This window comes from Candoia aspera, chromosome 3, assembly GCF_035149785.1.
Source record: "Candoia aspera isolate rCanAsp1 chromosome 3, rCanAsp1.hap2, whole genome shotgun sequence".
Classification (NCBI taxonomy): Eukaryota; Metazoa; Chordata; class Lepidosauria; order Squamata; family Boidae; genus Candoia; species Candoia aspera.
This window is the reverse complement of record NC_086155.1, coordinates 42,365,246-42,386,142: the sequence shown is the minus strand read 5'-3', so window position 1 is coordinate 42,386,142 and position 20,897 is coordinate 42,365,246. Positions and strand designations below refer to the sequence as shown.

Genomic DNA, 20,897 nt, shown 5'->3' with positions numbered 1-20,897 from the left:
CCTTGCCTAGGTAGCTAGGTATAAATTAAAAACAACAACAACTATATGTATCTTTATCCTCCAAATCCTAGGTCCAATCTGAAATCTACATACCACGTAGTAGAATCTAATCCAATTAACAGTGATGTTCTAAACATGTCTACTCAGAAATAAGTTCTATTCTTTCTACCAAGATTTGTTGCAAGAAAACACATGTGGAATCTGTTGCAGATAAATGCATTCAGGACTGCAACTTTTCCTTACCTTGAAATACTACCATTGTACTTAATGCAGCTAATTTCTAAGGTATGGATAAAATTCTGTTTTAGTTTGCCAGCAACTCCTACTAGTTTGCAATTTCAACATCAAGCTAGTTCTAACTGCCTCTAATGTCTATTTATTTTTACAACCAGTCTCATGAAAATATATTGAGAACTCAAAAGTTTGATAATTGTTTTGTGGCATTTTGGCTAATCCTAATGCAAGGCAGTGGATTCTGAGATGTGACCATCCCAGGAACAATGACAGACAACCAATGTATAGAGCGTTTGCTATGAGATATTTCTTTGTTAGATCAGTGAATTATTTCTTCCTTCTGCTTAGCTCCAGAAAAAAATCCCAAATCTTCTGATTTTTAAAAATGGTATCTATGTTTAAACAGTTTTTTAGACTTAAAATAATCATGAGCAATTTTGTTTCTGGTGACTTGCAATTCCCACCTTCAATTCTTTAATATTATCACTTAGAGTTCTGTGAGAAGAGCAACCTTAAAATGCTGAGAAGGCAAATTTATTTATTTATGGGAGGGCTCTAGGTTTTGATTAAAAGTGAAAAAACATGGAAACAACCCCCCTTGGGATGAAAGTAAAATCTACTGCGACCATTACGTTGGCAGAGTGGGTGGATCTGACTGTTACAGAGAATCAAGCTGAAAGAAAGAAGTATTACTAGGTTTCTAGTGGCTATAAATGGAGAATGAAATATTCAGTGCTGGGCAGCAAGCCAGCTCAGTGTATGTGATTTATTGAAATAATTCTCATTCTGTAGTTAACAAAGTACCAAAAACACAGTTATTCTGATCCAGAAATTTGTTTGTAAGAACTTGCTTCAATTTGGTATCACTGGATATCAAATTCCCAGCCATTCAAAATACATCTGGAGGGTGCTAGGTTAGAGAAAGTTGATGTACTATATTTTTATCTTGCCATTACTCCAAGGGACTCAGGACACCTTAGATGACCCTCCCTCTGAATTTTTAAAACTTTTCAATAATCGTATCAGGTAGATTAAATTGAGAGGAAGCAAGAGTCTCAGGTAAGCCTTTTGGAATGATCTTCCCCTAGACATATGGCTGCCCCAATGCTATAGGACTTTAGGAAGGTGGTTATGACCTGGCTCTTCCCCAGGAATAGATCAGTAAGCTTCTATCTAGTAATACGAATCAGACAATAAACAACAGATCTTAATTCACTGTCCTATTCAGGCTAGCTTTTCCATTAGGCAAAACGAAGCAGCTGCTTCAAGTAGTAAAATGGAATGGGTGGTTAACTGAAGCTAAGGTCCCACCAGGAGCAACTGCTTCTTTGTCTCAGAGGCATGAAACTTTCCAAGGTGATTGGACTCAGCTAGCTTTCTTATGTGTGTCACTCAGTGGGTTCCTTGAAGCAACATATTTAGAAAGGGTTCTTCTGATAGTGATGCTTATTAGGACAATCAGTTTAAGAATGACTGATGCTGCCACTGGGGAAAGGATGAATAGGAAGGCCACAAGTGGGGAACTGGCAGTCTTCCTACCATCTCAAGCAATAGGCCTTCTTATCCTATTTGCTTGGCAACATAAAGATCATATTTCGACAATTGTCTTTGAAGTAGGCTGCAATTAAAGAGAAAGCACTAATAGAATTATATCATTACAACATAATATTAAAATAGATGTAGATTTTAAAAAGCAGTTTCATTGCAAAAGCGTCTTGACGACTTGTTTAAAGGAGCTATGTTCTCCTGGAAGCCTGATGCAAGATAGGACTAGCAAGATCTTCCCTACATCTCAAAACAATGAGAAGTTGTAAAAGGAGTAAGCCTCTTCTTTAAGAGTGCTTTAATAGTACAGCACTCTTCTGGACAGAGAGCTCTGATGTTGTTCCTGGGATCTGTTGGAGGCAATCTCCTAGCTTGGGGGTCACAGCCCCAAGTGCCCCTACCAACACTGGAACCACTTTGGCCTTCACTTTTCACATCCTCTCTAATTCCTCCTTCAGGCCCTGGTACTTCTGAAGTTGATCAAGTGAAGTTAATTGAGACTCATCAACTTGCAAGAACAATTTTTTTTGTGTGTGAACAGTAATACATTGATTACTAAACATGTTTTATTAATAAAAATTATCTGCAAAGACAGTAGGAAGGGATTCATATAAACAGTGGTCAAGGGAGCTATCCATCCAAATTGCCTTTGGGCAATTTAATGAACTACAGCTCTATAGAATGAGCCAAAATAAAACATATTGCAGGACTTGCTGAGAAATATAATATTGAATGTTCTCTGTAAAAGTACTATATGTCCACTTATTAATCAGACTTCTTTCGGTACATACCCAGATACTTAAGTCTGAATTTCTGTCTCCTTCTTCCCTATCTCTTAATTTAGCAAAATGTTTTCAAAATTAAGGGTAACTATAATAAATATGATGATGGCTGTGAAAAGACATATAGATGGATATGAAATACCTGTTCCATGCAGCATATCTAGTATGCATGGCTTTAAGGAAGACTTCATTTAAGTTTTGATTATTAATGAATCTTTAAATTTTAGAACACTATAGATCCCCTACCAATGCTTTGTCAAGTATCCACCAGCATCAACTTTTTATTGAGAGAACCATTTGATCATTTCTCTCCCATTTCTTTTTTTCTCTTGCATGCAAAGTAATATAAAAAAAAAACTAGTTATTCTAATTTATCATTATTTCTCACCCTATGGCAAAGCAAATTCATCTGGGAACTCTCTAAAAATACTAAGACAATGGTTCTAATCTATTAGGTATACTGTATTTGGGATGCAAACATTGAGACAACTACTAGATGATGGCAAAGAGTTAAATTTTTCTCTGTCTCTTTCCTGCCATCTGGTGTGTTGTCTGGATTTTTGCAGCCCAAATACAGTAGCGTTGTCTATCTTCCATGAAGATGGCTAATCTCTTTTTAATACCATCTCCCTCTCCCTCCCTCTCTCTTTGCCTCTCAGCCGGGTATCTTGAGTTAATATAAATTATTAGAAGGGGCACAGTTTGGATCACAGGATCATGTTGAAAGAACAAACTTAACCCTCAACCTCAGGTCATGTTTCCTGTTCAAAAAGCATGCTGTAAATTTTCTTTCGTAAGTCAAATAATTGCTTTATGATGGGGCAATTCAGCTTTTAAAAAATAGGATAGCAGAGAAAAGTTAGCCTCCTTGACATACTGGTCTCATGGTTTCTTGATCTGGCATCTTAAACATGCTATTTAAAGCTACTGCTAGCACAGTTTGTACCAATGATAGCTGTTGACTGAACAAAGTTTTCCTGACTATTGCCCCTGTAATGGCCTGCAATCCAGAGAAATCAATTACAGGCTAATTACTTCCCTGTTTTAATTAGTATGCTTGCCGAAGGGCAGAAAGGACACCCCCATACTGATGGCTGAGTTTGACAACTGAAAATGGTTTATCAAGGCCAGTAAAAGTGCATACTGGTCATGCATCAAAGACACTACAAATTAATTTAATAGGAAAGCACATGCTGCTTTATTTGTTCCTCCTTAGTGTAATAAGAATAATGTGTTACATCTGGACGAGCAAAGTGAAAGAAGGTTCCTAATCATATGGATGTGGAACTGATAATGCAATGTTATTTGGGTCTACTCAGAAGTAAGTTATATTGAGTTCAATAGAATGTATTCCTAGTTACCTGTGTTTAGGATTTAACTGAAATTTAATTGTAGTGAATGGAGCTTTCCTCGGTGCAATATGTTTAGTAATAGCATTCATAATAAAACTGATCTGAAATAGGAACTGAAAGCCATTTTGGTCAGGGAAGTTAGTATTTCCATCCAACCATGAAATTTACTGTATTAGTAACTTCCTCTTTCATAGTTCCTCCTAATTCACAGCACTGTTCAGTGGGCAAAACTTGAGTTATGAATGCTACCTGGACCCCACTGGAAGAAGGTGAGATACAAGTGATATTAATAACAACTCTTAAAAGTGTTTTTATCCACTAAAGAAACTTGAATTTGCTATATACCATTAAATACTGTGTTTGGCATGATTGATATCCAAGAAAAGAAAGGAATGGAATGGAATTAGCTCAAAAGACAAAGGTTAACAAGCAGTCAAGATTTTAACTGGTTTCAAAATCATCACAATGAGTTTATGGGATGTCCTGCTTAAGGATACTTGAAAAGATTGGCCCATGGATAAAAGTCTGCAGAGGTATGATGAAAGCAAGACCAGTGCATATTATGAAGTTAGGATTGCAGTCTTAGGCATTATTTATTTTGTGGGCTCATATCTCAGACCTCAGTATAATTCCCTGGGTACAGCACATAATCAAATCGGTAAATATAAATACAGACAATGAAAATATATTTAGTATTTAAGAAAACAGTTACAAATCCATGAAAAAAACATAATGGCTATAGAACTGCTTTAAGCTGAACATACTGTGAACATAGTCTTTTCTGTGTGCTGAAAAGTTGGAGAGCAAGCCTTCTTGGGAAGATTACTCCGATCTGAAGGCCCCAGCACTGCAGATTAACTCTCCTGTTACATTTCAGCTGATGGGAAGGGTATGGAAGAATGGCTTGATTTAGGCATATAGAGATAACTGCACCTTATTAATCTATATAAAGACAACTGTAGGATGCAGACACATTTGCTTTTTAATAAAAAAAGGTAACAAAAACAAGGGACAGGACTGAATAGAGGAGAATTATGTCATTACCTCAGTGATGCGTGGATTGGAGCATTTGACATTCCGGCTTGACCAGTCGAGCCACCTTCCCCATCCACCGATAGGGGAGGGACAATGCTGACGTAGAGTGCACTTTCCTTCTCCAGTGCACCAGCCACACTCAAATTTCTGGTCTGCTTTCAGGCACAGTCCACAGCTTTCCCGCTGGGCTGCACATTTGTACAGATGAACTGTGGAGAGAGAATAGGGACTTGAGCTGAAAGTGAGAGGGGGCAGACTCCTGCAAACTGGGATGTATCTGCTCAGAGCATGGCCTGAAGCTACCGTGTGAAGCTGCCACCAACGGAAATAATCACCTTGAGTGCTTTTGAGGCAGGAGATTAGCCTTTTTCTGTTTGTTGCAGACTAACTGCTGCACAACTCTCCAAGGAAGATCTGTCATTTGTTAATATTTGGCACACAAGCCTATTTCTCTGGGCTTGGAGTATATGGATTTAATTTATCTGCTCTATGTGTAAGTGGGTGGGTTGATTTACCTCTTAGCTGTTAAATATTTAACAGGTTTTGTTAATTTTAATCAATATTGGCATGCTCAATAACTTTACCTATTTTATATTTTTATATGACATTTTGTTAAGTTAAGCTTACCCATCCACTCACTGCCTATATCTTCTTTTTTAAAAAAATTGGTTCTAATTATCATGACAATTCTAAGTCACATGATGACATTTGCTTCAGAAAAGAAGGAACATACAAACACAGATGGAGTCAGATTATTATGTATGTTTGCATGGACTGTAAGTTACTAAAGTGTCACAAGACACTTTCCTGTTTCCACAGTCATTCAAGAGAAAGGACGGAAGACATTTGATGCTTATGAACTGGTCTTTTATTGCTAGTTCCCCTGAGGTATTTCAATATTCCCACCCTAATTTAATGCTAAACTATTGCTGGTCAAGCATGAATCTGATGAATATGTCCAGCTGTACTTAGAGGCAAGATGCCAGTGTTAGCACAACTTAGATACTCTAAGATACTAGAGTTCTGCAGTTCTGTAGCCTGAAATGAGGCCTCAGTCTGAATGACCTACAGCCATCCAACTCTTTCTGGATTGCTGGGTGGAATTAAATGCAAATTAATCTAGCAAATTCTCAAAAACTTTATAAATATAAGGGTCCATTTCTCCCCTTCTTTTACATAAAGTCTTAATGGTTCCATAGTTAATCTTCACAAAATCCTTTCGTGCAGTAATTTCCTTTAAATTGTCCATACTTCCAAATTCTATGAAACTGAAATTTGTGGGTAGCATAATAAATGGATGGATAAGCGAGGTCTGATTAAAATATGCCTCTCTGTAACAATGGACATCCTATTATAGCTTTTTGCCTTATGTTTAAAAAAACATTTGATTTGGGTATGTGACACATTTAAGGATGTATGATTTTCAGAAAGTTCTGACCAACTTTACATTTTGAAGTGGCAAGGTTAATGGGATTGAATACTCATGAAGTGAGGATCGAGATAATTTTCAATAAGTTATCGCATGATTGTAGAGGAAACGATTTCTCTCTTTGCTGAGGATCGAGACAATTTTCAATAAGTTATTGCATGATTGTAGAGGAAAGGATTTCTCTCTTTGCTTAAGTGATTCCCTTCAAATGAAAATAAATTGGGCCAGCTAGGATGCAACAAAAAGCTGAATTCAAGAACTATAGGTAAGGTCATATAAGGTCTTCATATGAGCATAAGAGCTTGGATAATGGGGGCCTATAAACTCTTCTGCTTTTGTTGAACCTTTCCACATATGTTTTTTGTTATATATTATTTCTTCCATGCCTCATTTGGACCATAATCTTCAAGGCTTCTTTGTTTAGTTTATTTCACTTCACTGAAAATGATGATCCCAGGGTGTTTGGCAGGGCTTCTAATATATCAGGTTTCATAGTAAACTTCAAAAGCACTCAAAAGCAAAATATAGCTCAGGTGGGATAAAATAAAAACCGATTAAATAGATTCTTTGTTGCCATAAAAATAGTTTCTTTAAATGATATGCATTTCATGGAGTAAAACAGATTTTGGGCTAGACTGCCACAATTTTAGTCATATAATCTCTCTGATTCTATGCATATTTCTTTAGATGTTCCACCAGAGCAATAGCTTCCATTACACAGCTTTCTTTATATACTAAATACAGACCAGAGATACCCAATCCTTTGGGGCTGATGGGTACACTTCTTATTTTGAGAATGCTGTATGTCGTGCATACATTTTCAAGTTCCTGGTCTGAGGGAGTGTTGCTCATTCACAAAATAACTACTATGAGGACATAAACAATTTACCAGAATGCTATCTCTACTTTCTTTAGCCCCCTCCAACACAGACACCTTCTTTCTCTTTCTGGGCAGGTGGGTACACTACTACAGAGATCACTGGATTTCAATTGCTCATCATTTTAATCATTTTAATTCCTAAGAAAATTGCTAGAATGCATGTGTGGTACTATTTAAACCCTAGAACTTTGTTTGGTAGCATGTGAGCTTCCTGTTTTGTTTTGTTTTTTAATAATAACAATCATTCTTTTTAATGTAAAATGTCCAGTGAAAAGGGACCTTTAGAGTTTCAAACACAGATTGGCCCTGGACCTGAAGATGTGTTGAACACATAAATACACACATAAACACATGAGAGCTAGTATGGTGTGTGGGACCAATATACATATACTCATATCACACATGTATGAGAGCCAGTGTAGTTAGTGGTTAAAGTACTGGATTAGAAGTCAAGAGACCCAGGCTCTAGTCCTCCCTGGCTGTGTGACTTTGAGCCAGTCACATCTCAGCCCTAGAGTGGGAAGTCAAAAAAAATCTAATAATCTGCAATGGACCACACATGCATTATTAGTCTGTCCTGAAATATAAATAAATCTAGGGAAGAAAAGAGGAAACATAATTTAGATTTTGGGCTCTGTGCCAGATTTAGCCTTGTCCAAATTACCTTTCATGTCCATATTATACAAGCATCAGAGCTGTAATATTGTGCTATGTGTAAATACATTAGGCAAAGCAGATGTCTACTTAATACAGATTTCCCACCTGGGGCCCTTTAAATGTATTGGGAATGCTAGCTGGAAATTGTGAGGGCATTATGATTACATGAGGCTGACCTTGGATAATCAAGAAAAATCATGGCTTGGAAAGGACCTAAATTAATGATAAAAATATTCATATGGATCCCATCTAACAAAATGTAGCTTCCATTATCATGTAGTTAGAAAAGGTCTATGAGAGCAAACATTTGAATAATACTGGAAACAAAGACTCAGTCTCAGTCATGTCAGAACCTCCTGCAGTAGAGGTTCATCTTTCACTTCAAGTAACCTGTATACAGTACTTAGGATTTTAATCAAAACGATGGATGTCCTGGGAACTTTGAAATGGAAACATCACAATTTCTAAATAAATATGTATGGAAATACCGGTTCTGGAATTGGAAGACCAGTAGAAAAACTCTGATCCAGTTATGAGCAGATATCCCTGAGATTGGTTTATCTCCTGATAGCTTTTTTTTTCTTTTTGGCCAGTCTTCTCCCTTAATCACCACAGTCCTAAACAACAACTTTATGCTAAAAGGAAGGGAGATGTCAGAAGGGAGGGTTTGCTAGTAACAAGAGAATCATGACACTAAATTTTATTTAAAAACTCATAGTTCTGTACGATTGCATTAGAGTTGTAGCATTAACACTTCCAGTCATTTAATTCCAGAGAGATTGTAAACTACAACTCTCAGGTACTCTAACAGGAATTAGGGTTCCTGATAATACAGTATATTTGGAATCTGTTTATCACAACAACAGCAAAGTAAAACAAAAGTGTGTCCGTTCCCTTTGGAAGCTCTTAAAGAAACTCAGTGTGAGGTTTGAGCCTGCTTCTGACTCCGAAAACGAAACTTATATGGAGTCAGAAGGAGAAAACAAAACTCACCAGGAGAGAATTGGAGAAGCTGAACCAGGAAGTGACTCAGCAGAGCACGAGAGCTTGCAAAAGCGGATTGGACAAACTCCGGAGAGGGATTTGAATTCTCCAATCGGTGCTTGAGACAGGAGAGCAGAGAAGCACATGAATCAGAAGGCAGCTTGATTGGCTGCAGGAGAGAAAAGGCGTGGAAGGGATCACTTTAAAAGGCAGGTGCGCAAGTAGCAAGTTGCCGGAGACAACTGATCCTTCGAGCTCATAGCGTTTGCGGAAGAGCCATTACCTGCGTCAGAAGCCTTGCCTGTAGCCAGATGGAACCAGCGCCAGTATCTTCTACCACTGTGGAACCATCTTCTGCACAAGCCGCTCCAGTCAAGCTTCTCCTTGCCATCCCTGCTGAGCACAGCCTCGCGTCCAGCTCAAAGCTTCATCGCTTTGCTCCAGCATGATCCAGGTGTGCTCCCAGATTCAAGCCTTGCCTAGACTCTCCAGCCCAGTCTAGTCTTGTTCCCAGCCTTGCCTAAACTCTCCAGTCCAGTCCAGCCTTGCTTTCAGATCTCAGCCTCACCTAGACTCTCCAGTCCAGCCCGTCTTAGCCTCCAGAGCCAAGCCTTGCCCAGAAGTTCCAGTCCAGTCTTGCCTTGCTTCCATGTGTCAGCCTGGTCCTATCTGCATGCCAGCTCACAGAACCTTGACTCCAGCTTCTGCCTTGCCACGCACCCTAGCTTCACCAAGCCTGACAGCTTCAGTCAGAGAGTTAGCTGAATTCTGCCTTGCTGTTCTGCCACAGTCTGATCCTGCAGCCTTGCCTGTTCATCCATCATTGCCTGGGTGGTCTTGATTTAAATTGCTTGCCTTAATTATTCACCAGGACTTTACTGTTGTAAATAGCTGTTTTTAATAATAGTTCTGTCTGGCCACCTCATAGTCTGAACAGGACAATCAGAACACTGGAAGGCCAGAATCACTATGGCCAGTAATATTCGGCTGCAAATGTAAGTTAGATCCACAATGTGGGAAGGGTCAGCCAAGACCAGGAAGAGGCCAATATGGTTTTCTGGCAGTTTTAAAGGGAAGCTGTAAAACGCTGTAAAAAGGCTTCCTTCAAGAAATGAGAAGAAGCCTGTCCAACAAAAAGGGCACAAATTCTAACAGGAAGTGTAAGGTGAGAAGGAGGGGGAGGGGAGGAGGAAAGAGTTTGGACTGTTAGAAAACAAATGAGTGAAAGAGGGGCTCAAGGACAATGTGGAAACTGAGAAAAACTCAACAAATTCTTTACATCTAAGACAGATACTTGAGCCAGTACTGCCTTTCTCAGAGAAAATTGGGATTATTTTTTTAAAAAGGGAACCCAGAAAATTCTAGGCAGGTCAGCTTAATACAGTATTTGTCAGTTGCAGAGTAGAAGACAAAGAGGTAATAGCAAAGAGTAGAGTTTTCTGTGTCCAGCTGTTGTTATATATGGTTGATGTCATGAGTACTGATGGCGAGCAGGAGGGGGCCTCTATCCAGGGGGGAAAACGCATGCGTAGTACTGAGGAATTAAGCAGCCATTCAAAGAGACACAGATCAGACCCACCTTAACTTTTGGGGTTTATCTGTCTGGGTTTTTCCCACGCTTCTTCAGTTTGTTAGGATTTTCTGTCTTATGTAGCAGTAATAAACACTAGAGACCTATTCCTCGTCTCAGCGTGATTCCTGACTGTTAGGACAGTTGCCCTAGTCAGGATGAACTGAAGTGATCTGTTGTGCCTTCCTGCAGTCCACTTCTACCTGTTGCATCACTGCCACCCATGTTTTCTCTATGGACATGCACCTGCAGCCAACCATGACCAGGTATGATATTTTTAAAGACTGAAGGCATATCTAGCCCCTCTATGTCTGAGAGCCCCAAGTGGGCTGCCATCCCTGCCAGACAGTATTAACATCACCATCCAGTGGGGGAATTATGTTTTTAAGGTTAGGGTAGTTCTTCATTGCAAAATAAATGCTTTAACCATTCAGGAACTATTACCCTCACAACCCTTCAAGGAGGATTTTAATGCTTCTTTACCTTCAGGCCTCAAGTGTTGAGCTTGTGATTCAGCTAGTGTCCTATGCAAGTTACGGGTTTCACTGCTAGGGTCAAACTTGGCTTTTCTCCAAAAACTCTTACGAAGGAATAATACAAAAGGATGACTGAGACAGCTGCATATTTTTATCCACTTAATTTCCCCATCATTCTCCTGCTAGGTGCCTCCCTATTTTTGACCTTGAGATAACTAGAGAGACCCTGATTTGTGCCTTATCTTTATCCCGGGTATAATAAGAAAATATATGGAATAGATGTTTCCCTGTATTTAAAAGGGATGGTTCCATGTGATGATCATTTAGGCCTTGTATATTAATAGTAATAACTGATTGGAATATAATGTTTAATTTGAGTGGCTTCTTCTATTTCTTTTTTTCAGTTTGTAAGACTGCTTTTGGATATAGGTAACTATACTGCTGCATTTAACTCCTTGAATTTTATTTTGTCCCAAAAAAGAAAAAAAAATGCTAACTTTTTAGAAGATCAGCATTTCAATCTACATTAAGACTGTGCACACCTCAAAAAATAATACAAGCAGGCACTCCCTCACAGCCATGATTATCTTTGTTTTAATGGATGGGGGGAGCAGTTTAGCAACAAAATGATTTCAGATGGATGAAAACAAATTTTCCTATTCTCTATTAGACTTCAAGTCATATGACATAAATGAATAAAAACATAACAGAATAGATTACAAAATCTTTACCTTTCATATCCTCTGGGTTGTCAATAATGAAGTTTCCATTCCAAACCACAGCAAAATCTACAGCTAAGTTACTTATGTCCATTCCATCATAGAGGTACTAGGAAATAAGAAAAGTAAACATTCAGACAAATGTGTGAGAAGGTTGGGAAGCCAAGGAATGGACAATTTAGAATTTTACAATATACAACTTTAGGGACATGTGGCAAATTTGGAAAGTCTAGCTATTTTAACATAGATTTACTGTACATCTCCAGAGAGAGAGAGAGAGAGAATGGTTTTACCGCAGAGGGATAATTAAATCAACTGACAGACCTGGAGAGAGGTAATAGATTAATTATCCATTTCATGCAGACTATTCTCACCATTCAATCTTGGGTTTTCTGATAAAGCCACATTATCAATGAAAGAATTAATGAGACGAAAAAGAAAATCCTACACATCCCTCTAAGAAAGCTACACTGAGCTTTTCTCTATGCAAATACGCTAGTTTATTCTTGTAAAGTACCTGGAAAATACCAGCATATTGATGTTTTAGACAGCATGTAGAGAAATAAATGAGATCATAGCTCTGGAAAAAAAAAGTGTCTCATTCAGAGGTAGCTCACTGGGCTGATACAGACTGTGCTGTCTTGTCTCCTTCAGCCAAGTAGACTGTGATTCATGAAAACATATGTGTTAATAGACTTTAAAATGACATGAACCCTACAAACGTGGCTGCTCCCCTGACACCTGCAACACTGAATCTATTTCCTTAAAGCAGAAGTGAGAAACTCCATCATCTACTCTTAGCCACCATGGTCAGTAATAAGAGATGACAGGCAGTGCAAATTAGCAATATCTGGACAGCCACATACCGTATTACCCATTTTTATTTTAATGTTATAACCATTCTTGATCAGGATAAGTGGCATCTATAGTTTCCTTGAAAGTGCCATGCACCTTTCCCCAGGAAGCTATGTGAAGTGTTAACTCTGCCAGAGACAGGCAAAGTAATTTCCATTTAAATCAATACGTTTGCAGCCTATTTTCTAGACATAAGAGATACACAAAATCATATCTACATGCAGTCTTTGGATCACCTAACCAAGTTCTACATGGCATCATGATTTGCTCTCTGCTAACCATAATAAAATTATGGTTCCCCACATGGGGGGGGGCAGGGAGCATGAGTGGTGCATTTGGAATTCTGTGAGTATGTTGGGGGTCTGTGGCTGCTAATTGTGGAAGGTTTGCCCTTTCACAAATGGCTGCTAGGTCACCAAGGGAAGGGTCCACATGGAACTGATGCCAAGAAGTACCACACTGGGGGATCCCACTGTAAAGTAGTTACTTTGTCACATCAAAGGTGAGATGTTCCTGGTTTGGAATTTCAAATATCTATTCAACTATTCAATTTCTCATTCCTATTGTATTCCTTTAATGTTTTTCTTCAATCTGAACATGAATTGAGTGTGGGTTTCCGACAAATCCAAGAGACTCATGTTTATGCCTAAGGGGAGATAAGAAGGAAGCAAGTTAATTTGACAGAGGTGATAAAGGAGCTGGAAATGAGGTTCTACCAAGCTGCTATCTCTTCTGGACAGATAATTATCTTGGAACTCTGGAAGTCACTATTTCTATCTGTCTCTTTCCCATATATTTGCCTCTAAAAGGCCAAGGCACCTGTGGAGCCATTAAGAATTGGAAGGCATTTAAGGCCCCGGGTCTCTTCAAAGTATTCCATTATACACATGTTTTGGCGGCAGGTATATAAACAGCAAGAAAAAAATTGAACAAAATTTGATTGCATAAAAATAAACCAAGAAAACTGTAACCGAACAGCCCCAAATGTTTGAACAAAGATTCTAAACAGAACTTTTCTCTCCCAATTAATTAGCAGAGAATAATAGTCAGTAGCAAAGGAAAGGAAGGAAGAAGAGGAAGACTGGTAAAAGAGGATGCAAGGAGAAGGGAGTATGTTTTTATATATTTGCATATTAAGTAATTTTCTTAAGCTGCATCATTAAGTTTGGGTTACCTTCTCTTTATATTTTTAAATAATTTGCCTTATACAGTGTATATTTAAAATATATATTTGATTCCAAACAGGTTTTTTTAATAAACAGAATATGGACCAAATATATTACAGTACTTCACCTGCATATGCAAACAACAGATTCTATGTATTATTAAAATTGCTTCAATTGATCTCAATGAAAGGACACTGTTACTTTGTCTGTTCTCTAAGAAATAGTAGAAGGAGAACATTCCCTATTTAAAGAACTTTTTAAACATTCTTGACACTTTGCTAATGACACAGTGACTGTACAAGTTGTACCCTATTCAACAAGTCAGACAGCAATAACTATTGAAAAATAATAGCTCTCTTTGGTCACGGATCAAAGTCAAAACATAATATGACAGGCGATTCAGATCAAACATTAACACAGTAACATCTAGCATTGGGAAGTGAAACTATAACTGCCAACAGAAAAAATATTAAATTCTACAATTAGAATTCCTGACAGATGTTCAACAACTAATATAATAAGTGCAGTTTATGCTACAGTGGCCAGAACCAACCAAATCCTATTATACTGTGGATAGAATCATCACGTAAGAAATTGGTGAGCAAATTAAGTACCTCATAGAATTTCTCAATTAATTAGAGAACAGATATCCTTTTCTCACCAATATAATAACAAATGACATTTCAGATCTTATGCGACTCCTGGGGTTTTGCTTGTATATATGAATAATGAATTTATTCTTTGGATGCTGAAGAAGCCCGGGGAGTGCTGAGCATTCTCAATGGCCATAGAATGCTGAGTGCCTGGGAGGTGGTTGGAGAGATGGAAAACTGGGAGTTAACTGAAATGAGGTATTCCAGAAAAGGCAGGTTTGGCTAGCTAGCTCTGAAAAGGAAACTTCACAACATTTTCCTACCTTTAGTTTGTTTTTTGTGCTCTTTATTAGTACTATTCAAGAGTGAGTGCTGAGGTACATACCCCAAACAGTACATCCATATATAAGACTTAGGTCATCAGGCCTTAGAAATCTCAAAGTTAGCAAGTGCACAAAAATGTCCATGAGAAAAGCCATAAGCCTCTTCTTTAAAACAGCAACAACAGTAACAACACCTTTCCAACCCAATGTGGAGATTGTGTATTTGCATTAATGCATTTACCTTAATGCATATGTTATATGCATTATAATGAACTTGTCTTAATGCACAAAATAAGCACATTATCACAGAACCCTATTTTAGGCTATCCATAACAGAGCAGAGATTGAAGGAGATAAGTTTGACACAGACCCTTTCCTATTGTTCTGGCAACAACTTTTTTCTGCTGTGTCATCATGACATTACCTTCAACTTGTCCCCAGCCTTAAGCTGTTCTTACTTCTAGCAGTGTTAAAGAAGCTTTTTCCCCAATAGTATTTCTCCCCAAAGCTAACGGCATCCAATGGCAGTTGCAAGGTTTATAAAAGTTGTTACCCTTCATTACACATTTGGTTGGAGGTGGTGATCAATAGTGGGTGGGATAAAAATAGCATAAAACCCCCCTCTCTGGTTCCCAGTCAGAATCATATGCTGTTATTCTACTGGTTCCCAAGAAAATTGGACATAATTGCACAGTAGCACTACATTGTTCAGCTGTAATATAAATCTAATAAAATAAATAAATAAATAAATAAATAAATAAATAAATAAATAAATAAATGCTTTAATTCTATAGCCTTTTCCCGTTTTTGTAGAAGGCGAGATTCTAATGCACATGGTAAGGCTGGCTAATATTCACAAGTTTCCCAGGGTGCTGAACAGTATCTGATAATCAGTCAGTAACTGTCATGAGTAAGAATGGCGAGCAGGGGGCTCCCATCCAGACTGTCAAGCGCATGCGTAGCACTGAGGAATTGTTCAGCCATTCAAAGAGACACAGATCGGGACCGCCTTAACCCTTGGGGGTTATATGTCTGGGTTTTTCCCACGCTTCTTCAGTTTGTTAGGATTCCTGTTAAGTACTAGCAATAAATATTAGAGACCAGTTCATTGTCTCAGTGTGTTTCCTGGTTGTTAGGACATCAATCCTAACAAACTCCTACTCCCATCGAAAGAGGGAGGAACAAGCAATTAAGGGGATACGTTTAGAAATGTCTTCAGAAAACTAAGAAATGCGGCTCGCCATCCAACAATTAGCAGCAGCCCTACAACAACACCAGCAACAAGTAGATCTCCAGATCAACACATTACAAGCTGCCATGCTACAGCAGTTACAACAACCAGCTCCGATTAACCCACAACCGGCACCAGCAGCAGCAGCAGCAGCAGCTCCACCAGTAATGTTGAGATCCCAGGGCAGTCTACCAGAGAAATTTGGAGGAGAAGCAGGACAGCTGAGAATCTTTCTCACACAGCGTACTATGTTCTTCGATAGCAGACCCGCAGAGTTTCCCACAGACAGAACCAGAGTCATTTTCATCCTAGGCCTGCTGAAGGGACCAGCTGCCAAATGGGCTATTCCCATGGTGGAGAACAACAACCCGATTCTCAACGACTACCAGAACTTTTTGGCAGGGTTCCGAGCACACTTTGACGACCCCATCAGAGAAGCCACGGCCAGCCGGGAAATTCGGAGGCTCAAGCAAGGTAACAAGAGGGTGGGACTCTACATTGCTGATTTCAAGTTGTTAGCAGGAGATCTGGACTGGAATGAGAGTGCATTAAAAGACCAATTCAAACAGGGGCTGGATGAGGAAATTAAGAATGAATTGGTGCACCAGGGAACACCAGCTACGTTAGAAGCCCTATATCAGTTATCGGTGGTCATAGATGCCAGGCTAGAGGAGCTTAGGCAGATGCAGCCGGGGAGAAGCAAGACCCTCAGAGCGTTTTCAGGATTTCCAGCTCTCTCTGTAGCATCCTCTCACTCAGCACAAGAGGAGCCAATGCAGATTGGGGCAAGCAGGAGACTGATTTCCGAGACTGAGAGGCAGAGAAGGAGAGAGAGAGCCCTGTGTTTCTACTGCGGAGCCCAGGGGCACATGGTGAGAGCTTGCCCAGCGAGAGGCCAAGCAGCTCCAGTAAGAGCCCCAAGGCAAGCAGCTGAAACAGGGACCAGCTCCGCCTCTACTCCCAACCAGGGAAACTCCAGTGGTCTCCCTCCACAGAGCTCAGCAGGGAGACCATAAATCAATTAAGGAGGGCTCATTCCGAAGATTCCAGGCAAGCCTTTTACTACTTACCAGTAATAATCCATGACAACCCAGAGCACCAGGTCAAGCTAGAGGCCCTCGTGGATTCTGGAGCTTCAACTAATTTTATTGATGCGCAGACCGTACAAGACTGCAACATCCCGACCAGAGAATTACCATGCCCCATAGAAGTGGAGACCATTGACGGCCAGCCACTCAAAGCAGGGCCGATTAGAAGGCTCACAGAACCGGTGCAACTGACAGTGGGAGACCACACTGAGTGGATCCAGCTTTATGTTACTGCATCGCTAAATGTGCCTGTAATCCTAGGCATGCCTTGGCTGAGGATCCACAACCCGTTGATGAACTGGACTACAGGAGCTATCTCCTTCCCAGCTAAGGAATGCCAGCACCACAAGATTCAAGCCGCTCCATGCTCTCCAGCAACCAACGCAGTCACAGTAGCAGGGGGAGTCCACTTGCCAGCCAAGTATGCAGATTTTGCAGACGTTTTCAGCGAACAAGAGGCCACAGCACTACCCCCCCATAGGGACTGTGACTGCACCATTGAGTTGATACCAGGAGCCAAGATTCCAGCAAGGAAACAATATCCCATGTCCCCCAAGGAGTTAGCCACCTTAAAGGATTACTTGGACTCCAATCTCCAAAAGGGGTTCATCCAACCATCTATGTCCCCAGCGTCTGCTCCTACCTTCTTCGTACCAAAGAAGCCTGACCCGTTGGCACCTGCAACCCAGGAGACACCCATGAGAGTGGTCCACGACTTCAGTTTTTTAAATAAACAAAGAGAGAATCCTATCCTCTGCCCTTAATCTCGGATCTGCTAGATCACTTACAGAAGGCACGCATTTTTACCAGGTTGGATCTCAGGAGTGCGTACAATCTGATCCGGGTGAAAGAGGGGCATGAATACCTGACTGCCTTCGACACCAGGTTTGGAAAATTTGAGTACCTTGTTATGCCCTTTGGCTTGTCTAAAGCAGGAGCCATATTTTCCAGATTTATGAATCACGTTTTTGCTGATTTACTAGATAAGTACATGGTCGTTTATCTAGATGACATATTAATTTTCTCTGAGGATGCCACAACTCACGTAACCCATGTACGCAATGTTTTGCAAAGACTAAGAGAGAACAGGCTGTTCGCCAAGCTAGAGAAGTGTGCCTTTGATTTAACTGAAGTACATTTCCTGGGCTATATAGTATCCACAGAAGGCATATCCATGGATCCTGCTAAGGTCCAGGCAATTCTCTCTTGGCCACCTCCCCGAAATGTTACAGATATACAAAAATGGTTAGGATTTTCCAATTTTTATCGCCGTTTCATAAAAAAGTACAGTGACCGTACCAGACCATTTACACAGCTCTTGAAGAAAGGCTCAAAATTCATATGGGGGGAGAGGGAGCAAGCAGCGTTCCAGGAATTGAAGCAGCTTTTTGCTTCCCAACTGCTCTTAAGGCACCCTGACCCCACGAAGCCATTCATAATGTATTCAGATGCTTCAGATGTTGCCATTGGGGCAGTGTTATTGCAATATACAAACAAGGCAGAGAATACATTGCTTCCTTGTGCCTTTTTTTCACGCCTACTCTCACCAGCAGAGAGAAACTATGATGTTTTTAACAGAGAGTTGCTGGCAATTAAAGCAGCATTCCAAGAGTGGAGGCACTGGCTAGAAGGGGCGACCTTTCCTGTGAAAGTTTGCACCGATCACAAGAATTTACAGCTTCTACAAAACACCAGGTCCCTCACCCCACGCCAGATCAGATGGAGCCAGTTTTTCTCCCGTTTCAATTTTGTTATTTCTTATGTGCCCGGGGCGCAAAACTGCTTGGCAGACGCCCTGTCTCGATCCTTTCAGGCAAAACCCCCCACTCACCAGGAAGTACAGGCTGCTATATTACAACCTCACAACTTTGATCAGCCGATGAGGGGGAGCCAAACAGAGATTTTAGCAGCAGGCAGACAAGCAGAGGACCTATTTTCAAGAGCCAGAGCTCAGCAGCAACAGGACCCATATGCCAGGGCCAGGATGGATGACCTCCAGAGGGCCCCGCAAGACACTGCCTCCCCATTCAATGTGGAGGCAGGAATCCTCTGGCATAGTGGGCGATTGTATATTCCCCCATCATTGAGGGAAGAAGTACTGAGACTGTGTCATGACCACCAAACGGCAGGCCACGGAGGCGTTTTCAAAACTCTCCATAGAGCTCTGAGAGACTACTGGTTGCCTAAGATGGTTGCAGACATTAAGGGGTACGTTGCTTCTTGTCACACCTGCAGACGAGCCAAGCCTCTCCCAGGGAAGCCCACAGGACTCTTGCAACCCCTACCCACCCCCAGTAGGCCTTGGGATACGATCTCCATGGATTTCATCACTGATTTACCCCTGGTCCAGGGCCTGACTTCCATACTGGTGGTGGTGGACCTTTTCACAAAGATGGCACATTTTATTCCTTGCAAGAGCCTCCCATCTGCACCAGCCACAGCGCAGTTGTTCATAGACCACGTTTTTAGGTATAGAGGCATGGTGAATCACTTGGTGAGTGACAGAGGCCCACAGTTCACTTCCAGGTTCTGGAGGGCCCTTTTCCAGTCATTAGGGGTCCAGATCCACCTGTCATCAGTGCATCATCCTGCCAGTAATGGGCAAGCCGAAAAAATTAACCAGTGGTTACAGCAGTATCTCAGGTGTTACACCACTTATCGGCAAGACAATTGGCCAGCCCTGCTGCCCATGGCAGAATTTACTTATAACAACTCTGTGCAGTCATCTACCCAGATGTCTCCATTCCAAGCGCTCTATGGGGTTAACCCTCAGGTGTTGCCCACCTCCTCCCAGCAGGGAACTGTTCCAGCCGCAGCTGATTTTCTTAAAGAGCAACAAGCCGCACAGGAGTTGTTAAAGGAGCAGCTGAACAGGGCAAAGAGTGCTTATAAGAGAGCGGCAGATACTCACAGGCAGGAGGGGCCAGCGATTGCAGTAGGAGACAAAGTGTGGCTCTCTACCAAGTTTTTGATCTCTACCAGACCCTCCAAGAAATTGGACTCTAAGTTTGTCGGCCCTTTCACTGTGGTGCAGCAGATAAATCGTTTATCGTTTACAGCTCCCACCATCCATGAAGGTCCATCCAGTGTTTCACAGAGCCTTGCTAGCCAAAGACCCTCCCCCAAGTAACTTGCGATCGCAACTACCCCCCCCCCCACCTCCAGTAATTGTGGAGGGAGAGGAAGAGTACGAAGTGGAGGAAATTCTGGACTCTAGGAGGAGGGGAAGGGGCATCCAATATTTCATACACTGGAAAGGGTACCCTGAGGAAGAGCGCACGTGGGAGAATGCCAGAGATGTACATGCTCCAGCACTGGTTCATCGATTCCATCAGCTTTTCCCTCACAAACCCAAGCCTCGCATTTTACCTGAGATTCCTCTTTCACCTGAGCAGGCTGAAGAAGCCCAAGCTGAGGAGTTTGTGAGTGTGTATTTCCCCCCGCCCCCTCCTGAAGCCTCGACTCCAGTTACAGAGGAGGTGGGGGAACCACAGCCCTCAACCTCGGGCTTGCATTTCCCAGGGGGGAGGGGGGCTGACCCTGCTAACTCTCTAGATGTTTTCCAGCAGCAGCCACCTGGCCCGGAGGCGTTATCGGATTGGGAGGGCAGCACTGCTTCGTCCTTGGAGGAGTTGTCCTTTGAAGACTTGCCTTCCTTGCCCAGTTCCCATGGGACTTTAGAAGCAGACGGCACATCTTATCAAGACTCTGGAGGGGAGGGGGCTGAAATGGAATGTGAATCTGGAGGGGAGGGTGATGTCATGAGTAAGGATGGCGAGCAGGGGGCTCCCATCCAGACTGTCAAGCGCATGCGTAGCACTGAGGAATTGTTCAGCCATTCAAAGAGACACAGATCGGGACCGCCTTAACCCTTGGGGGTTATATGTCTGGGTTTTTCCCACACTTCTTCAGTTTGTTAGGATTCCTGTTAAGTACTAGCAATAAATATTAGAGACCAGTTCATTGTCTCAGTGTGTT

At 41.1% G+C, this 20,897-nt stretch overlaps 1 protein-coding gene across 1 annotated transcript in view; it reads right to left on the bottom strand.

Annotated features, from left to right (window-relative positions):
* Window positions 1-20,897, bottom strand: part of PLXNA2 (plexin A2) — a 483,155-nt gene that overhangs the window by 151,384 nt on the left and 310,874 nt on the right. The window contains exons 10-11 of the mRNA XM_063297455.1: window positions 11,676-11,772; window positions 4,958-5,157 (exon numbers count right to left, since the gene is read on the bottom strand). Coding sequence (XP_063153525.1) covers window positions 4,958-5,157; window positions 11,676-11,772 — 297 coding nt within the window. The remainder of the gene's footprint in view (window positions 1-4,957; window positions 5,158-11,675; window positions 11,773-20,897) is intronic.